Raw genomic sequence first — 17,313 nt, 5'->3', positions numbered from 1 at the left:
AATAAGAACTAGCTCTAATATATAAAAATAACTCAATTATAAATATCTAGAATAATACGTGATATATACGATTCACATTTTACTTTAAAATGTAAAACTTTGTTATTTACTGCAGAGCGTGTGCAAAGAGTATAACTACTGCACTGTGTGCTGATGGAGCTGTACAGAGATGGCCTCCATTCCCACAACATTACTGGCCTTGTGACCAGTTTATTTACCCTCAACCTGCTGTCCCAGCATGCAACAGCACAGAGGATAGCACTGACCACAGCAGGCTGATAGAAAAATCCTGAACATTGTCTGACAGATGTTGAAGGACCTCAGAGACTCTGGCCGTTCCTGTAGAGTGCAGTGGCATTTTTAACCCAGTCCAGCCTATTATCAGTGTGTCCTCTGAGGTATTTATGCTCCTCCACAATGTCCACATTGACCACCTGGATTGAAACGGGGGTCACGAGTTTCCTGGTCTTCCTAAAGTCCACAATCAGTTCTTTGGTCTTTGTCACGTTGAGCTGCAGATGATTCTGCTCGCATCACGTGACAAAGGAGTCATCAGAAATTTTCTGAAGGTGGCAGGTCTCTGTGCATGTAATACTGTATGGAAATAGTGTAAAGTACAGTAGTACACAGTACAGTAATGCAGTATTACTTTACAGGGTCGTATTATCTTCTAGGCTGAGGGTGGGATCAGCTGTGGGTGGAGGCGGAGTCCCACCCTTGGAGCAGCTGTGTTTCAGCCCCTCAGTTTCAGACTGACTCAGAGCTGCTCGCAAACATGAAGTCTTTCTGCCTCCTCTCTCTGATCCTCCCGGTCCTCTCAGTCCAGGACTCTGCCCCTTTGGGATGTGGATCTTGTGATCTGGCTCAGTGTGCTCCTCTCCCAGCGGAGGGCTGTGCTGCTGGCTCTCTGGTGGACTCCTGTGGCTGCTGCTCTGTCTGCGCTGCCGCAGAGGGTGAGCTGTGCGGAGGTCGCCGGTCGGCAGCTCGCCGCTGTGGCTCCGGTCTGGAGTGCGTGAGAAGCGGCGAGAACAAGAAGAACAAGATGGGAGTCTGTGTCTGTAAGAGCAAATACGAGGTCTGCGGGACAAACGGAGTGACCTACACGAACACCTGTGCACTGAAAACTGCAGGCCTGCGAGCCCAGAGTGAGGGAAAAGAATCTGTCAACATGCAGAACAAAGGTCGCTGTGGTTCAGGTGAGGTCGCAGGTCATGGTATCAATCTATGTAGCCTACAGCCTGCAGAAGGGGGTCACTTATTCTGATATGTGGCTTGATACAGTTGGAGAAATAACCTGCAGCTGACGTACATATATACGTATGTATTTATACGTTGCTGTGATGTAAATGTAGAGCAGTTAAAAAAACCTAAACGTCTCTTTCCCCTTCTGTGGTCCAGCGGACTATGAGGCAGTCTGTCAGTTACAGACTGATGTCGCCTCTGATAATCCTCCTCCATCCCAAACATCACATTCCTTTCTACATGAAAACACCCACTGAGTGTGCTCAGAGCAAACTGAATTCCTGTGAGGTCACTGAGGACTTCCTGTCTGGACCTGTTTCACCCACATTCATCTTTTCTTTCTGTCTGCAGCTCCACTCATTGTTACTCCTCCAGGTGAGGTGTACAACGTGAGTGGCTCTCAGGTGTACCTGAGTTGTGAGGTGGTGGGCGTGCCCACACCAGTGCTAACCTGGAAGAAGGTGAGTTTGTGTGCCATCATTCAGCAGTTTGTCACACATTTAAGATGTATTTTGTTTTTCTCCATAAAAAGAAACACTCAAAGGTTCAGGCGTGACTCCACAGAAGTGTTTGCCTTCCTCTTTGCTGCTGACTTCCTGTTTCCTGCCGCTGCCAATAGAAACAATCAAAGTTCTCCACCTGGAAACATAAAACAGGAAATTATCCTGATTTAAACATTTCCCTGAACAGCAGCTTACATCACTACTTAACAACAATAGTCACCTTGAGGTACTTTAACATGCAAGGAACAGACCCCGCAGTATTAGAGGGACGCCAAGCAAAAATTAAATTATATCAACAGTCTTTGACTTGAAGAAATTGCTTAACACTTAAACCTATGTTCCGCATATTCCAACATATAAAATAAAATCATATTTTGTGTTTACACTCTTTGAAATAGATGCAAGTAAAATGGCAGAAAATAAATAGAATCAAAGACTCAGCAGCTCTTAAATCTATTGTCAGCTGTTTATCAGGAGTGGGGCGGGTGGAGGTTTGCCCACAGCAGTCATGTCAGTGAGGGGATCTGGGGGTTTCTCTGTGAATGTCACATTCCCGTGGCAGCGTGCTCGCTCAGAAGTTTAGGGTTTTTTTCAACTGTAGAAAGAAGTTTTCTTCCCACGCAGAGTGAACAGCAGACGCTAATGTTTTTGTCACTTTTTATGAAAAAATGTTTACGCTTTAAACGCTGCATGGTCGTACTCTCTCCGTACGCACTCCATATTATCCATTGTTGATCGCCACACGTCTGTTACCACACGCTTACATCATTGTCATGAGACACTCTCACAAACAAAATCACAGGTTAGTACCACAGTAATGCAGCATGCTTAGGGGAAAGCAACAGTAATCTAATTACTTTTTTGCAATAGTAATCCCTTGCTTTACTCGTTACTTGCGAAAAGTAATCAGATTGCAGTAATGCATTACTGAAAATCTCTGGTGAGGATGTAACAGTATTAAAAGACAACCAACCTCTGTGGGAGTGGATGATATGCTTCTTCAATAACATGAGAGAATAACACGGATGAATTCTATCCTTAAACTTTGTTACTGCACCTTCAGAAGGACATGTAATGCAGTGTATTACCCACTGCTGTGTAATCTGTTACTGTAAACTTAAATGTTATTAAAAATGATCACGAAAGACAGTTTTCAAGAAATACAGTTAAATGTTCACTTTCTGTGGGATATGTCAGAACAAGGGTGTGAACTCAATTGAGTCTAATAATAGATTAAATTCCATGTTGTGGCTGTTATTTTCAGTAAAAGAGAAATGGTAGAGAAAGTCTGAGTATGGGTCAGCTGCATGATAGATAACAACAATTCAGTTTTTTGGTTAGCGTGTTATGAGGCTCAGAGTCGGCCTTTCAAAACTTAAATTGTTTTTGGCTCTATTGTTGATTGATAAGCTAGAGATGAAGATCGTCTTGGCCTGTGTCTCCAACATATCATTATGATAATCGTTGTTATCGTTGGAATCCGGTCTTTAAGTTATGACATGATGCTTCCGGGCCCAAACTACCCTGCGTTTAATAAGGCTTTTTGTGTTTTTAACATGTTTTAATGCTTTGTATCTTGTTGTATTTAATCTCAAAAAACCCTAAAAACAGTCTGTGATCACTGTCGGCCTCTCTTGGTTTTTATTACCGCTGTTCATTTTAAAACTCAGTTTTTAAACCCTTACGATGTAACTACAGCCCAGCCCAAGCAGCAGTAGAATGACTAACCTCATATTGTGGATGGATTATCTCAGTTGTTCTCCTGACTGAAGTTTGGTCCGTTTATAGCATCCTGCCATGCAATTGTATTTGTCTCTAACCATTGGGAACCCTCACGTTAACTTTTATGGAGTGGAAAAAAGTTAGTATTCATCCTCCAGCTTCACTGTGTTTATGCTATGCTAACATAGCTGTGTCGCTAGCGATCACGTAGCACAACATTATATACCAGCTAGCCCAACTTCAGTAACCCTTCAAACGTCACTGCTGTTTAGTTTTCTGTCTTCATTTATGTTGGAAGTGACAGCAGAGCTGTACGTTTGAATTTTTCAGAAATCTCTGTCAGAACATGCTATATCATGTTTAGGTGGAAACTAGTGAGCTAACTCCCTGCTAACTTCTAACTCTGTTAAATATCATAAATCCTGTTTTCATGGATGCCTGGATGTTAAACTTCATAGTTACACCTGGTAAAGCAGCAACGCTGATCATTTTATTACAGATGAAAGAATTTAGACAGTTTAAACTCTCAGTGATGCTGCAGTGTTTGTTTGGGACCTGCAGCGGAATTTGGGCCCAGACATGGCTAATAACGTCAGACTTAAAGACCGGATTGGCTATGTGAGGAGTTCAATTTAACTTCACAACAGCTGCTGCCTCAAGGCAGTAATATAATAAATAGGTTAATTTACAGCATTCAGAGATATCAGCATGTTTCATGAACTTTCTTTTTTTTTTTTTAATCAGGGCTTAAAAACTGATTCTGACGGCTTGTACACTAAGGGCTCAGGTATGTTCAGGTGTGTCTATCAGGGTGGCAAGTAACGGCCTGTTTGAAGAGAATTTACAGACCTTAAGCCCTAAGACCTGCTCAGAGCTGTGGTGAAGCAGGATGTCCAATCATCAGTCTCAGCTTCAGGTGGGGATGTCAGGTGGTTCCTCCACCACAGTCAGAGTATGAGTGAGAAACCCGTTAGAAGACCACAGGGGTTAGACAACTCTGTGATGACATCACAGAGTCAATAAGGTATTTGAAGTTGGATCTCTAAGATTAGAGTGATGATGATAATGATGGGTTTCTTCTTTCAGATCCTCAGTGGGAAGAAGATGGAGCTTCTTCCTGGAGACCGTGACAATCTGGCGATCCAGACTCGAGGAGGACCGGAGAAGCATGAAGTGACCGGCTGGGTGCTGGTCAGTACAAACACTATGTTATGTCACTGCTGCAGTGGGACCAATCAAAATAGACCATGGTGTTTGTGTTTCAGATCTCGCCTCTGACCAAAGAAGAAGAAGGATCGTACGAGTGTCACGCCACAAACACCAAAGGAGAAGCTTCAGCAGTTGGAGCAATTCATGTGGTTGAGTCCATCGATGAGCTCACTGCCAGGAAAGGTAACATCTAAAATTACCTTATGAAACATCCCCCATGGTCATCACTGACCTTGGTCTCTGGAGGATTTACCTCAGCCTTTGTCAGCCTTTCAAAAACACCATCAGACTCAGCTCAGTTTTTCAGGCGTAGATTCTTCCACTTCTTCCATAACTATAAACTGTTAAATGAAGAAAAATGTTTCTAGTCCAAGAAGCAGACTTATCCATGTCAGTGAAACACGCTTTAGGGCGGCAGTGGAATCAGAGCTCCTGTTACTGAAACTTTTAAAATGATAAATAAAACATTTGCAGAGGCATTATCCAGCTTTTATTACCTGAGGCCTGTTCTCTTCTTATCCCATTACAAAGTAAGCAGAAAAATGATCCAGAGATGATTCTAAGCATGCCCAGATCATCCAGTTACAGACTGCTGGGCTCCTGCCAATTTATTCTGATAATCAGTCTTTTTTTCTTCACTAATCACAGATATATCATACAGGAATGTGGGGTCTAGATGGAGAGCACTGCAACCTTACTGACAAAATAAAGCATAGCCATCAGAATCCAGCATTGCCAAAAGTCTCTAACATAAACGAATAATGAAGCAGCCCAGGCTGCTTCATTATTCTTCTAAATTCTTCATTCCAGATTTAGAAGTGACTGGTGATGGTTAAGTTACATACAAGTAACATGTGTTGTACATGACACGTCAAACAAATGCAAACAGAGAACGTAACATCACATTCACAAGGAGATGATGAAATGAACTGAATATACAGGAAAATCAAAAGATTGGGACCCTTTTAAAAAACAGAAATGTTAATAAACACTGTATGTGGGATGACGTGTATATGTCTATGTATGAAAGTATTACATTTATACATACATACATGTATATATGCCACCCAAGTGTTTGTGATCATTGCTAATGAGTCTTTTACACACTGTGGAGGAATTTTGGTCCACTCATCATATGAGAATTGTTCTTATCAGCATCACCCGCATTTTTGAGGTCATGCCACAGCATCTCATTCAGATTCAGGTCAGGACTTTGGCTACGTTCACACTGCAGGTCTTAATGCTCAATTCCGATTTTTTGTTCAAATCCGATTTTTTTGTCTGCTTGTTCACACTACGAATAAAATGCGACAGTAAACGCGCTCTAGTGTGAACACTCAAAGCGGCCCGCATGCACAAAAGAAGACGTCACACACAACGCGCTCTGTTTAGACCCAGAGCAAACAGTATTGTTTGACTGATGGCCCTTAATATAGAGACTTCGGACTTTACGTTTCCCAATTTTTGCTTTAAGTTATTTTGTTATTCACATAATAATGTAGATAACCTAATAATGATCCTTATAGCTGTTTTAGAGGAGCGGTGCTTCAAAGGATAGTTGCAGATTTGTCAGAATCTGCAGATTATACAGTACAAATAAAATGTTCACGTTTCTCCAACGTTGTCTTCCCAACAGTTTCACTGACATCTACACGGGATGGCCAGGAAGCGTTCGCGATGTCTTCTCGGGCGCTGATAATTGGCGTCTGTCTTGTGTCAGTGACGTAAAAGACGGATTTAATGCGACATGACCGTTCAAACAGCAGTCGCTTTCTAAAACATCGGATATGTATCGGATTCAGTACCACATACAAAAGTGACCCAGATCGGATTTGAAAATATCGGATTTGTGCCGTTCACACTGTCATACCATGATCGGATATGGGTCACATAGTGTCAAAAAAATCGGATTTGATGCGCTTTTGCCTGCAGTGTGAACGTAGCCTTTGACTAGGCCACTCCAAATTAAAGATGGACTTGCTGGTGTGCTTTGGATCATCATCCTGCTGCAGAACACAAGTGCACTTCAAGATGTTTTGGTAGAATTCACGACTCCATTAACAACAGCAAGACATACAGCTGCCAAAAAGTTTTGTCTTGCCAGAGCACAGAGTATGTTGGGGATCAAGATGTTTTCTTAGAAAACCGAGACAAGCCTTTCTGTTCCTTTTGCTAAGCAGTGGTTTTTGTCTTGGAACTCTGCCATGCAGGCCATTGTTGCCCAGTCTCTTTCTTATGGTGGAGTCATGAGCACTGGCCTTAACTAAGGCAAGTGAGGTGTGCAGTGTTTTGGATCTTGCTCTGGGGTCTTTTGTGACCTTTTGGATGTGCCGTTGCTCCACTCTTAGGGTAATTTATGTTATAAATTGGAGTGGGGCGATCACCTTTTTCACACATGGGTTTGGATTTTTTCCCCAAAGATGAACAAACACCTTTATTTAGAATATGCATGATGTTTTTAATTTTTTACTTGTGTTATCTTTCATGATCTGACATGAGCAGACCCACGAGCAAACATGTTTTCGCACCACTGTATATAAACAATATATCAAAAGATTGGGGGCCTGTTCTTCGTACCGCGCTAAGTGAGTTAGCTGGATGAGATTGTTGACGATTTCGCGTGATCCTGGATCGTTCGGTTCCCTGAAGCCCATCCGGGACTTGCTGTCATAGCAACAGAGCCGTAAGCGTAAACCTGCTGGGGAGCAGGTTTACTTTATGTAAACAGGATTAGATCGCGGCCACGCAGGTATGTCCGCGTCATTCATACGAAAGCAACAGCGATATTCCACCACTGTTTCACCATAAATAAATAACATCAATGTAACTAAAGATAATGCAGCACTTGATCCTTTTATTGATTTCACACAGATACATACAGGTCAGTCCCTAAAAAAGGGAAATGTACTATTAACATTCTATTACATGTATGTGATTATTACAGATGTAATTCATATTTCAGAGTAGTAATTGTAAATTACTTCGTGTAATCAAGATGAGGGACCACGGCTATAAAAGTGAAGGTGGATTTGGGAAGTCTGTCGCAGTCATATCCTGTCCGTTTACGCGAGCAACCCATTGCGGAAGGTGCAAGATTGATAAGGAGAGTCCTCAGAATTCAGCGTATATTGCGGGACAGACAGGATCCTTTAGCTCAGCGCGACAGTGTGCTCATAGAGAGATATCGATTTTCCCGTGAGGGTATTATTCACTTAACCAACTTGTTGACGAGGGGGTGCAGGACCACCACCTGTCTTTTTTTTTGCTCTGCCCTTTTCTTGGTTGCTGTTATGAACAAACAAACAGAGTATTCCAGGGTCTCTTTCCAAGAGACGACAAGCAATATAAGTGATAAATATTACCATTCTGTAGAATATTCTTATATTTCACTTTTACTTGTTCCCATGTTCTAGTGGGTCCTGTTGTGGCTCTAATGTGAAAGGGGATATAATATAACATATTATAATATAATATAATGTAATATAATATTGGATAATATGGTGTGATATGATAAATCTACCCTACCGCCTACTGGTGTTGGCCAGAGGGGCCGATGGCGCAATATGGCAGCCTGGCTTCTGTCAGTCTGCCCCAGGGCAGCTGTGGCTACAACCGTAGCTGCCTCCATCAGTGTGTGAATGTGAGAGTGAATGAATAGTGGCATTGTAAAGCGCTTTGGGTGCCTTGAAAAGCGCTATATAAATCCACTCCATTATTAATGTTATTATTGAATTACTTACGAGTTTGATTTGTCAGCAACTTTCTGCCAGCCCTCTCTCCTTGCTTTTGCAGCCTTTGCAGTGTTCCCTTGCGTTTTAATTAAACTCTGAAACTCCTGAAATCCCTCACTCAAGAGTTCTTGCTCTGCTGCCGAAAAATACCGAGCGCGCTCCTTCGACATTTTCACCGACCAATCAAAGGGTTGCCGATCAATGTTTCTACTATCGATGCGTAGCCCCTGTTGGGCCACCCAGTGATCTCACATTACTTCATCCAGCTATACTAATCGTCAACAACAGGTGTGTTCGGGGAACCGGAATAGCGAGCTCAGAGTTAGCGCGATGATTTGGTCTTGGATGTTTCATTTGATCTTGGATGTAGTAAGCGACGTACGAAGCACAGGGCCTGGGACACCGCCTTTACATTATTGACATTTTAAAATGATAATTTGTTGAACAAGAAAAGAAACATATCTGAAAGTAAATATGTCGTGTTTCTTTCAGTGACAAAGGAAGTCAACCTGTGATCAGCTGATCGTCTCAGGAATCCCAGACTTTTAACTTCCACTAAAACCTGAATTTGTTTCCTTTCAGTCGTTTTTAGTTTTAATCCAGCCTTTTTCAAACTTCAGTCTTTTGTTCTACATGTTATATCTTTTGTTATATTTGTAACTTTTAAAGTATTTTTCCTCCTCTGGGCACCAGCGGAAGTTTGAAATGGTGAAACAGGTGTATTTGTTTGTTGCAGTCTACACATTAAATATGAACCTTAAACTGCATGTTTTTCTTCTCAATTTAATAAACCATAATAATGTTTGTGTGTTGTTTGAATCTAATCAATATTTCAACTCTTTCAGTTAAATAATCAATGTTTTTACTGTGAAGGTCCCAGAAAAACATTATATTTTCAAAAATAAAAAGAGAAAAATGGAAAGATCAACTAATTCCTTGTGATCAATGTGAACTTTCATTAAATACAAACATGCATTCATCCATTTGCTTTTGCTTATCTGCGGCTGGGTCGTGGTGGCCGCAGGCTAAGCAGAGAAGCCCAGACCTCCCTCTCCCCAGCTGATCCAGTGGAACATCAAGCTGTTCCTAGGTCAGCTGAGAGGAGGCCCTGGGGCAGATCCTTTCACCTAGTCAACGGCGTACAAAGATCCTGCGCGATGAACCGTAGATTTCAAAGTTTGATTCCTCAGTCCATAAAACCTTCCAGTCTTCAGTAGTGCAATGGTGGCGTTTCATGGTCCAGACAAGCCTCGTTGGCTGTGTCCCAATTCAGGGTCTGCACGCTTGAAGTACGCGCACTACGCATACTACGTACGGTGCGTACTATAAGTACGAGAAGTGCGGAAGTGAGAGGCTTGTGAAATGGGACGGTATACGCTTTGTCGCGCTGTTCAGGTTGCCTAGCAACCATGATACTAACCGCGAGACACGTTACATACAGCTTTGTTTGACAGAAACGAAGGAGAAAAATGTTTTGTCAGTCATTCATTTTTGTCATGACATCACTTTGATTAGTTGAGTATCTGAGGCTGAGACCACGGGACTGTAAAACATGATTGTTGGGCTTCATTTCTGTGCTGAACAGTCATTTAAGATTAGTTAGTAAATAACAATTAGTTAATGTTGTTCATGAGACTAAAGTCATCTCACTGTGGTAATGTAAATATAATATGGCCAATATTATAGTATTGTCAGATTATTATGATATTGATTATGATATATATATATATATATATATATATATATATATATATATATATATATATATATACACACACACACATATACATATATCACTGACTTTCAGCTTGTTGTGTTTGTGGATATATGACTGACTTTAATTATTAAACATTCGCACATAAATAAGTGACGTCATATTCAGTACTTTTGACAGTTCACTCTTCGGCCGCTCCATCTTATTAGGGAAATTCCACATACATAAATGTAAATTTCAAAACTCAACCCCATCATTTAATTTGTTTTTGATTGAAATTGAATATTACTTAAACTCTCTTAAATTAACTTCCAATAAAAAAGGTTTATCATTGATTGAAATTCATTCAGAAATGTTTAACGAATGAGCTGTCACAACTTTCAAATACAAAGTTGTTATGAAGTCTGTCACATTCCCCCCCCCTTTTTTTTCTTTTGTTTTTTTCCTTTATTTATTTATCCTTCTTATTTCATTGTACTGTATATTGTTACTCTTATTTGCCTTGTATGTCTGCTGTACAAACTGAACTGGAATGACTGACTTTTCGCTTTATAATTTCAATAAAGTTTGGGGAAAAAAAACCCCTCTTCGGCCGCTCCGTTCTGCCGTATTTTGCGGCAAAATTCTCCACATCCACCGCCGCGCTATGACTTGTGGGATATATGGGACCACGAAGCGTGCACTGGACCACGCTTGATATTTGGGGAAATCGACGGCGCATTTGGAGTATGCATTTGAAGTACACTTCGAATTGGGACAGCCGTCGTCGCGTGGCGGTGATGTAACTGCACTTAAAATGCGTACTTCAAGCATGCAGACCCTGAATTGGGACACAGCCTTTGTCTTATTCTGACGTCTGGCTTTCTTGCTGCAGCTCGTCCTGTCAAACCTGCAGCTCAAAGCCTTCTCTTCACATCTGAAACTGAGACTTGCTCACTACGACCACTATTAAGCTGTGTGGACGTAGCCTGATTCAGTCGTGTCTTTGGGTCTGCAGACCTCTTCCTGTCAGTTTGTTTCTGAGCCTTTGGATGCTAAAGGAAACTGGACTCACTGACATCTTGACTTTGTTTGCAGTTTCTCTGTCGGACAGACCGACATTTATGTGTTATGATGGTCTGTCTCTTTTCCACTGTTATTCTCGCCATGTTTGTATCAACACACTACAGTACAGTACTGTTCAGCTGATGCCCACGAGGGTATGGTACCACAGTGTGCTCCAACACTGCTTCATGCAGACAGAGGGGGACGTAATCCAGAACAGTTAGAACACCTGTAGGAATTAGTAGCACCAACTTTCAAGGCTGATCAATCTCCAATACTGCAGAACAGCTTTAACCTCCTAGGACCTGGCGACATCACATTTTGGGTATTTAGACCAAAACACTCAATTTCGCTCTACAAGGGCCAAATATCCACTTAGGAGGATATTATACTTGTAACAAGTGTCACCTGGCAGTTTGTTGCTCTCTACCAGGTGATTGGCTGAAGAGCTGTGAAAAGGTAGTGGGTTTGTGGGGTGAAGTCAGCGCTCTTCTGTGGAAAAAAACAGAGGCAATTAATTCACTCGAGTGCGAGTGGGTATACTGTCGGTAAGAGACTTTTGCCATTTTTGTTTGGATCATTTGCTATTGTATGTGCCTATTTTTAATGTGTTGTTGGACTTTTTTAGTGTGACCACGAATTTTAATAGAAGAATTGATCAAGCCCTAGATCGACGGCGCGCAGGGAAACTGATCAATATTGTAGGTATATTGAGTGTTTGTTTTGAATGGTTTCATAAAACTGATATTGGGTAATATTTTAATCGATAATCTCGATAGTCTCTGCTGTCCTTTCTTTGTTCTTTTGATTGATTTGTAATTTTGTTTTGGTTAGTTGTCCAGCCGTAAAGGCGGGTATTGATTGAGAGTGAGTTGTGTAAGGGCGGACTAACCTCCCTTTTTGTTTTTTGTTTAATTGTTTGTGCCACTTCCCTTTATCTCCCAGATCGCAGGTCATGCATAGCACTGATTCCCAGCTGCGCTGAGACCCGAATTGTTTGCAGTGCGTGCCACGATTGCAGTGTCGCTAAGCAGGGTGTGACGGGTTGCAGTGTTATTTTCGCACCGTTGGTGTGGTAAGTCTCATGTGCAGCTGGGATATCAGCAGAATGTGTTGTAAGTCCTGTCTAATTGATGTAATAAATAAATGATCAATTTATTTCTTTGCCCCATTTACTCATACCTTGTCCTCGGTTACATACTGCTACTGTTCTATCGAAATTTTAAACGAATATCCTCATATGTGGATCTCATTTTTCTTAGAAACAAAAATCAGGTTAAAAATGGTTTTTACATTCATCAGGTCCCAATATGCCCAAATATCAAAGAGAAATTAAAAATGCGTGCCATGGAAGACTTTGGGTCTTAGGAGGTTAAATTGTTAACTCATGTTGTGTTCCCTGAAAAAGGTCTTTTTATATAATTCTGACATGTACGTGTTTTTCCAGTTTTGGGTAACCTTACCGTTTTTAACCTTTGGCAGTTCACCACTTACCTTTGTACCATTTCAAGCTGTTCACTGGACTTACACAATTTGAATTGCAACAAATAACTGGAAAAACTGGGTGTTCTAAAACTTAACTGGTAGTGTATATATTAATATTCTTATATGCAGGTAACATGACCCTTCAAATGCCTGTAACGTGAGCGTGCTCAGAGTGAGAGAGGATTCAGTTAACTTGATCATCTGAGTTTTTAAATCGATCACCTGACTCAAAAACATCTCTGATCAATACTGGAGACTCACCAGTTGTACCTTAAAGTCATAACCCGTCAGGATAGTCACATGAAGAACAAAACACAGATCATCACATGATCAGGAACTGATTTATTGACTTTTACAAAAAGCAAGACAAAAAAAACTAAAAAAAACAACTAAACTTCGACTTTCACTTTCTTGTGACGTCACAATGTTCTCTGCATCCGGTTGATTACTTTATGATGTCATCATACGAGGAGCAATGCTCATTGACATCAACTCCTGGAACAGAAGCTTACAGGCGTATGGCATCCGCACCAGAGAGATCTGACAACAACAAACAAAGTGAGGTAAACAACACATAAGAACAAAGACAACCAAAGCATCTCTTCAGCTGGTTTTCTGAAACATGCTTGGACCCTGACATAAAACTCTGGCTTTTCTGTTCTTGAAAAACAGTAAGCCTAGGGACTTCTGCTTCAGCCAATGGAGTAACCGGTCACGTTGAGGAGTTGCTCTCCCACCTTACCTTTAGTTATTCCTTCTAATCTCGTTATCTTGGATTGTTTTCTACTCACTCAACATCGAAAGGGTTATAACCCCTAAAATGCCTTAAGGGAGTGGGAGAATATGCCGAAACAACAAGATAGAAGCGCTTCGACCGCTAAAGCTAACTCTCAGCCGGACCAAGCTAATGCTAGCAGCAACGCAGCCGCTAGCAAAGACTCGGAGATACTCAAAGCTATAGTAAAGCCAAAAGCGGAGATTCGAGAGGACAGCAGACAAAATATGGGCAAACTGAGCCATGAAATTAATGCAAGCTGGATAACATTGCCTGGGACATACAGTGCCTATCAGAGCGGGTGGATGAGGCGGAGTCCAGGATCACCCAGCTGGAGAGCTGGGCTGAAGAGGTGACCATGGCCATGTGCACGAGTCTGGAGGAGCGGAAAAGTCTTCAGCAAAAGATTACTGATCTGGAATCAAGGTCACAGAGAAACAATATTCGTCTATTCGGTTTGTTGGAGGGGGGAGAAAAGAACCCGGTTCCATAATTCATGGACCCACCTGCAAATACCGGAGGATTTTGACATGAAAATTTAACGCGCACATCGCTCGCTGGCAAGTAAACCCCTACCGGGGGCACCTCCGGGACCTGTCATCAACTTTCAGGAATATTCAACAACATGGTCCTGAGAGCATGGAAAAAAAAAAAAAAAAAATCAAAGTAGGTGCCAGCTTCATCTATTTCGACCATGATTATCCATGTGAAATTGTCAAAAAAACGCAAAGAATACAGCCATAAAGAAGCTGCTCAAAGAGAAAAACATTTGGTTTCAGAGGAGGAAGATCAGCCGAATGCAGTGTCGCAACTTCGAGAGCTTCTGGGCTGGCAATCAGCAAAAGGCAACGGCCTAGCCACGGCAATGAGAGCAAAGGATAAGCTACAGGGTTTCCAAAGAGATCCAGTGGTTTAGTTTTAATGAGGAAGCTCCTTTCCGCTCCCTTTTGGCCTCACTTCATTCACCAGCCAGGTGGGAGAGTTGGTTCTCCGTTTACGTTCTTATACGTTGGGACTTTTAGGATGGTGGTGTTTATGTCTATAGACAGTTACTTTCCTTTCCAGGCCCTCTCACTTTGAGAGGCTTTCCCCCGACCCACCAACGGGGTCTTAGTTGGGGAGCAAGAGTCTCCTCTAGAAGTCAGTTCTTCATTGTTTCCCCTATATCTGTTTTGCTATGGTTTCGGGGGCCACTGTTCCAGTTTCACTTATTTTTACTGTCTTGTTCAATGTTGGATAGTTTTAAAATAGCCTCCCTGAATGTTAATGGTTTGGGCAATCCACTTAAAAGGAAAAAAAGGGTTCTGGAGAAATTGAAGAAAGGATGGCTCACACGTGGCTTTTCTAAAAGAGACACATTTGTCAAAAAAAGGAACACGCTAAATTTTAATTTCCCAGATATTCCACTTTTTTATAGCACCTGTAGCAATAGCAGACAAAGAGGAGTAACAACTCTTATTTCTAATCTATTAAACTTTGATTTCCTTGATGAGGTTGGTGACAAGGTGGGCAGATATCTATCAAAGGGAGAGTTAATAATATTGTTATCACACTAGCTAATGTGTATATTCCTCTCGAATGTGATAGAAAATTATTTAAGTCATTTTTTTTTATGCTTTAATTAGAGTGGGCGAAGGGATTTTATTCTGTGGTGGAGACTGGAATACAATTCTTAACGTCTCCCTGGATATGACAAGTTGTAAGAGACAAAAAACATAGTTCAAAGGATCTTAATATCTTGATGAAAGAAACTGGTCTGTTCGATGTTTGAAGAGCCCTCCATCCTAAAAACAGGGATTACACCCACTGCTCATTCTCGCACCAAATTCATTCCAGACTTGATTTCTTCCTAATGAACGTTGTTGACTGACATAGAGGAAAGGAGTGGTCGATCGGTACTTCAGATTTATCAGATCATAATATGATTTATTTATCTGTTCAATTATCAAGTTTTGCCAAATCTACAATATGGAACTTAGGTATCCTCAATAAAGAGTCTGCTATAAAGGAGTTAAAGGGGGAAATAACCAGTTGCACAGGAGATAATAACGATGGTCAGGTTAAGGCGATTGTGGTGTGGGACACGGTTAAGGCAGTGAGAGGGGTAGACTGATTTCAAGGGTGGCTCATCTATAAAAAAAAAAAAAAAAAAAAAAAAGGGTAAAAGGGCAGCATATGATGATCTCGAAAAAGATCTGAGAAACGTAGAAATCAAACTACAACAAAACGGCAAAGATCAAAGCTTGGTCAACCAAATTAGAGTAACTAAAAACAAGATAAAAGTGTTAGTGCAAGACGAATTGGAAAAGAGATTAAGATTCTGCAAGCAATCCCTTTACGAATCATCCCCGAAAGCAACAAATTCTAGCTAGGCGGCTCCGGAAGCAGGAACAAAAGCATGCTGTCCTTCGGATCAGGGACCCCTCTAATGCTAACTTGATTTATGATCTGGTAGAAATTCACACAATTTTTAATGACTACTACCAATCGTTATATTCGTGTCTAGCTCCAATAGCAGAAATATTTATCCTCTTTAGCTCTTCCTTCTCTTGGATTATTACAGAATGAAGCTTTATGCACACATAACTAGAGAACAATTAGATACTGCAATCAGTAACTTTAAAGCAAATAAGTGCCCTGGTAGTGATGGATTTCCAAATGAGTGGTACAAAATATTTAAAGAGGAACTTGCCCCTACTTTACTCGAATCCTTTAACTTGACCCTCGACAATGCTAAAATATCTCCATCCTGGCGTGAGGCAGTAATATCTGTCCTACCTAAAGAGGGTAAAGATAAAGAATACTGTGAATCTTACCGCCCCATTTCTATTTTGAATGTAGACTATAAATTATTTATGTCAATAATTTCTAGACTAGAAGTCCATTTGCTGGATTTAATACACGAAGATCAGATAGGCTTCATAAAAGGGCGTCAAACACATGACAGTATCAGAAGAACGCTTCATATTATAGAAGAAGCAAAGAATCAGAAACTGAATATGGCACTAGTAAGCCTAGACGCAGAAAAAGCTTTTGACCTGGTCAGCTGGCCCTTTCTTTATAAGGTACTAGAGTGTCTAGGATTCAACAAGATCATTAAATGTATACAATCATTATACAGTAGCCCAGTGGCCAGGTTAAAGATCAATGGACATCTATCCTCTAGTTTTCAATTGAATAGAGACACCCGGCAAGGATGCTCAGCCCCTCGCTCTTCGCTTTGTTTATTGAGCCTGAATCCTGATATGTCACCCCCTGAGCTCATGTCAACTCTGAAAGAGTTTGGGGCCCTGTCTGGTTATAAATTAAATATTACTAAAACACAAGTCCTGAACTTTGATAATCTGCTGAACTCAATTCAGGAGGACACAACTCGCTGGTCTTCACTGACTCCGGACTTTAGTGCAAGAATAGAGATTGTGAAGATGAATCTGTTGTCCAGATTCTTATATCTCTTTATGGCTCTTCCCATTAAAATCCCAGATGTTCAATTCAAATCCTGAGACAAGTTAATATCACACTTTATATGCGCAGGAGCTGGACCAAGGATACAATTTAAAACCCTTCAAATTGATAGAGATCATGGCGGACTGGCCCTCCCCAACTTATTACTTGGCAGCAACATTGTTTGTTGATGTTCCCCGGCAGTGGGGACCCAATGGAAACAAATTGAGTTTAGCATGTCTCCTCCCCAAACACGGTTGGTAGAAAAATCAAGGATAAGTAACTTAGATAACCATATAGTGGAAAACACTCTTTTAATTTGGCATGAAGTTATTAACAAATACAATCTGGGGAGCAATATTAACATTTTGTCATGGCCTTCCTACTTACAGAAGTTCCCACCTGGAAGGTTAGATCCAACATTCTTGGGTTGTATTGGAAAAC

The 17,313-nt window shown here is 41.2% G+C and overlaps 2 protein-coding genes across 2 annotated transcripts in view; one reads left to right on the top strand and one right to left on the bottom strand.

Annotated features, from left to right (window-relative positions):
- Positions 1–727: 727 nt before the first annotated feature.
- On the top strand, positions 728–9,211 carry igfbp7 (insulin-like growth factor binding protein 7). The gene is made up of 5 exons (XM_082553235.1): positions 728–1,196; positions 1,594–1,703; positions 4,554–4,658; positions 4,733–4,859; positions 8,900–9,211. The coding sequence occupies exons 1-5, from the start codon at positions 776–778 to the stop codon at positions 8,920–8,922; spliced, it is 786 nt and encodes a 261-aa protein (XP_082409361.1). The 5' UTR covers positions 728–775; the 3' UTR covers positions 8,923–9,211.
- Positions 9,212–12,972: 3,761 nt separating this feature from the next.
- polr2b (RNA polymerase II subunit B) overlaps positions 12,973–17,313 on the bottom strand; it is a 31,092-nt gene continuing 26,751 nt past the window's right edge. Inside the window, exon 25 of the mRNA XM_082553208.1 lies at positions 12,973–13,190. Within this exon, the coding sequence (XP_082409334.1) occupies positions 13,101–13,190 (90 nt within the window). The 3' untranslated portion in view covers positions 12,973–13,100. The remainder of the gene's footprint in view (positions 13,191–17,313) is intronic.

The sequence above is a fragment of the Aulonocara stuartgranti genome, assembly GCF_965226115.1.
Source record: "Aulonocara stuartgranti genome assembly, chromosome: 2".
Lineage (NCBI taxonomy): Eukaryota > Metazoa > Chordata > Actinopteri > Cichliformes > Cichlidae > Aulonocara > Aulonocara stuartgranti.
The sequence above is the reverse complement of the archived record's forward strand: the minus strand, read 5'-3'. Positions and strand labels throughout refer to the sequence as shown.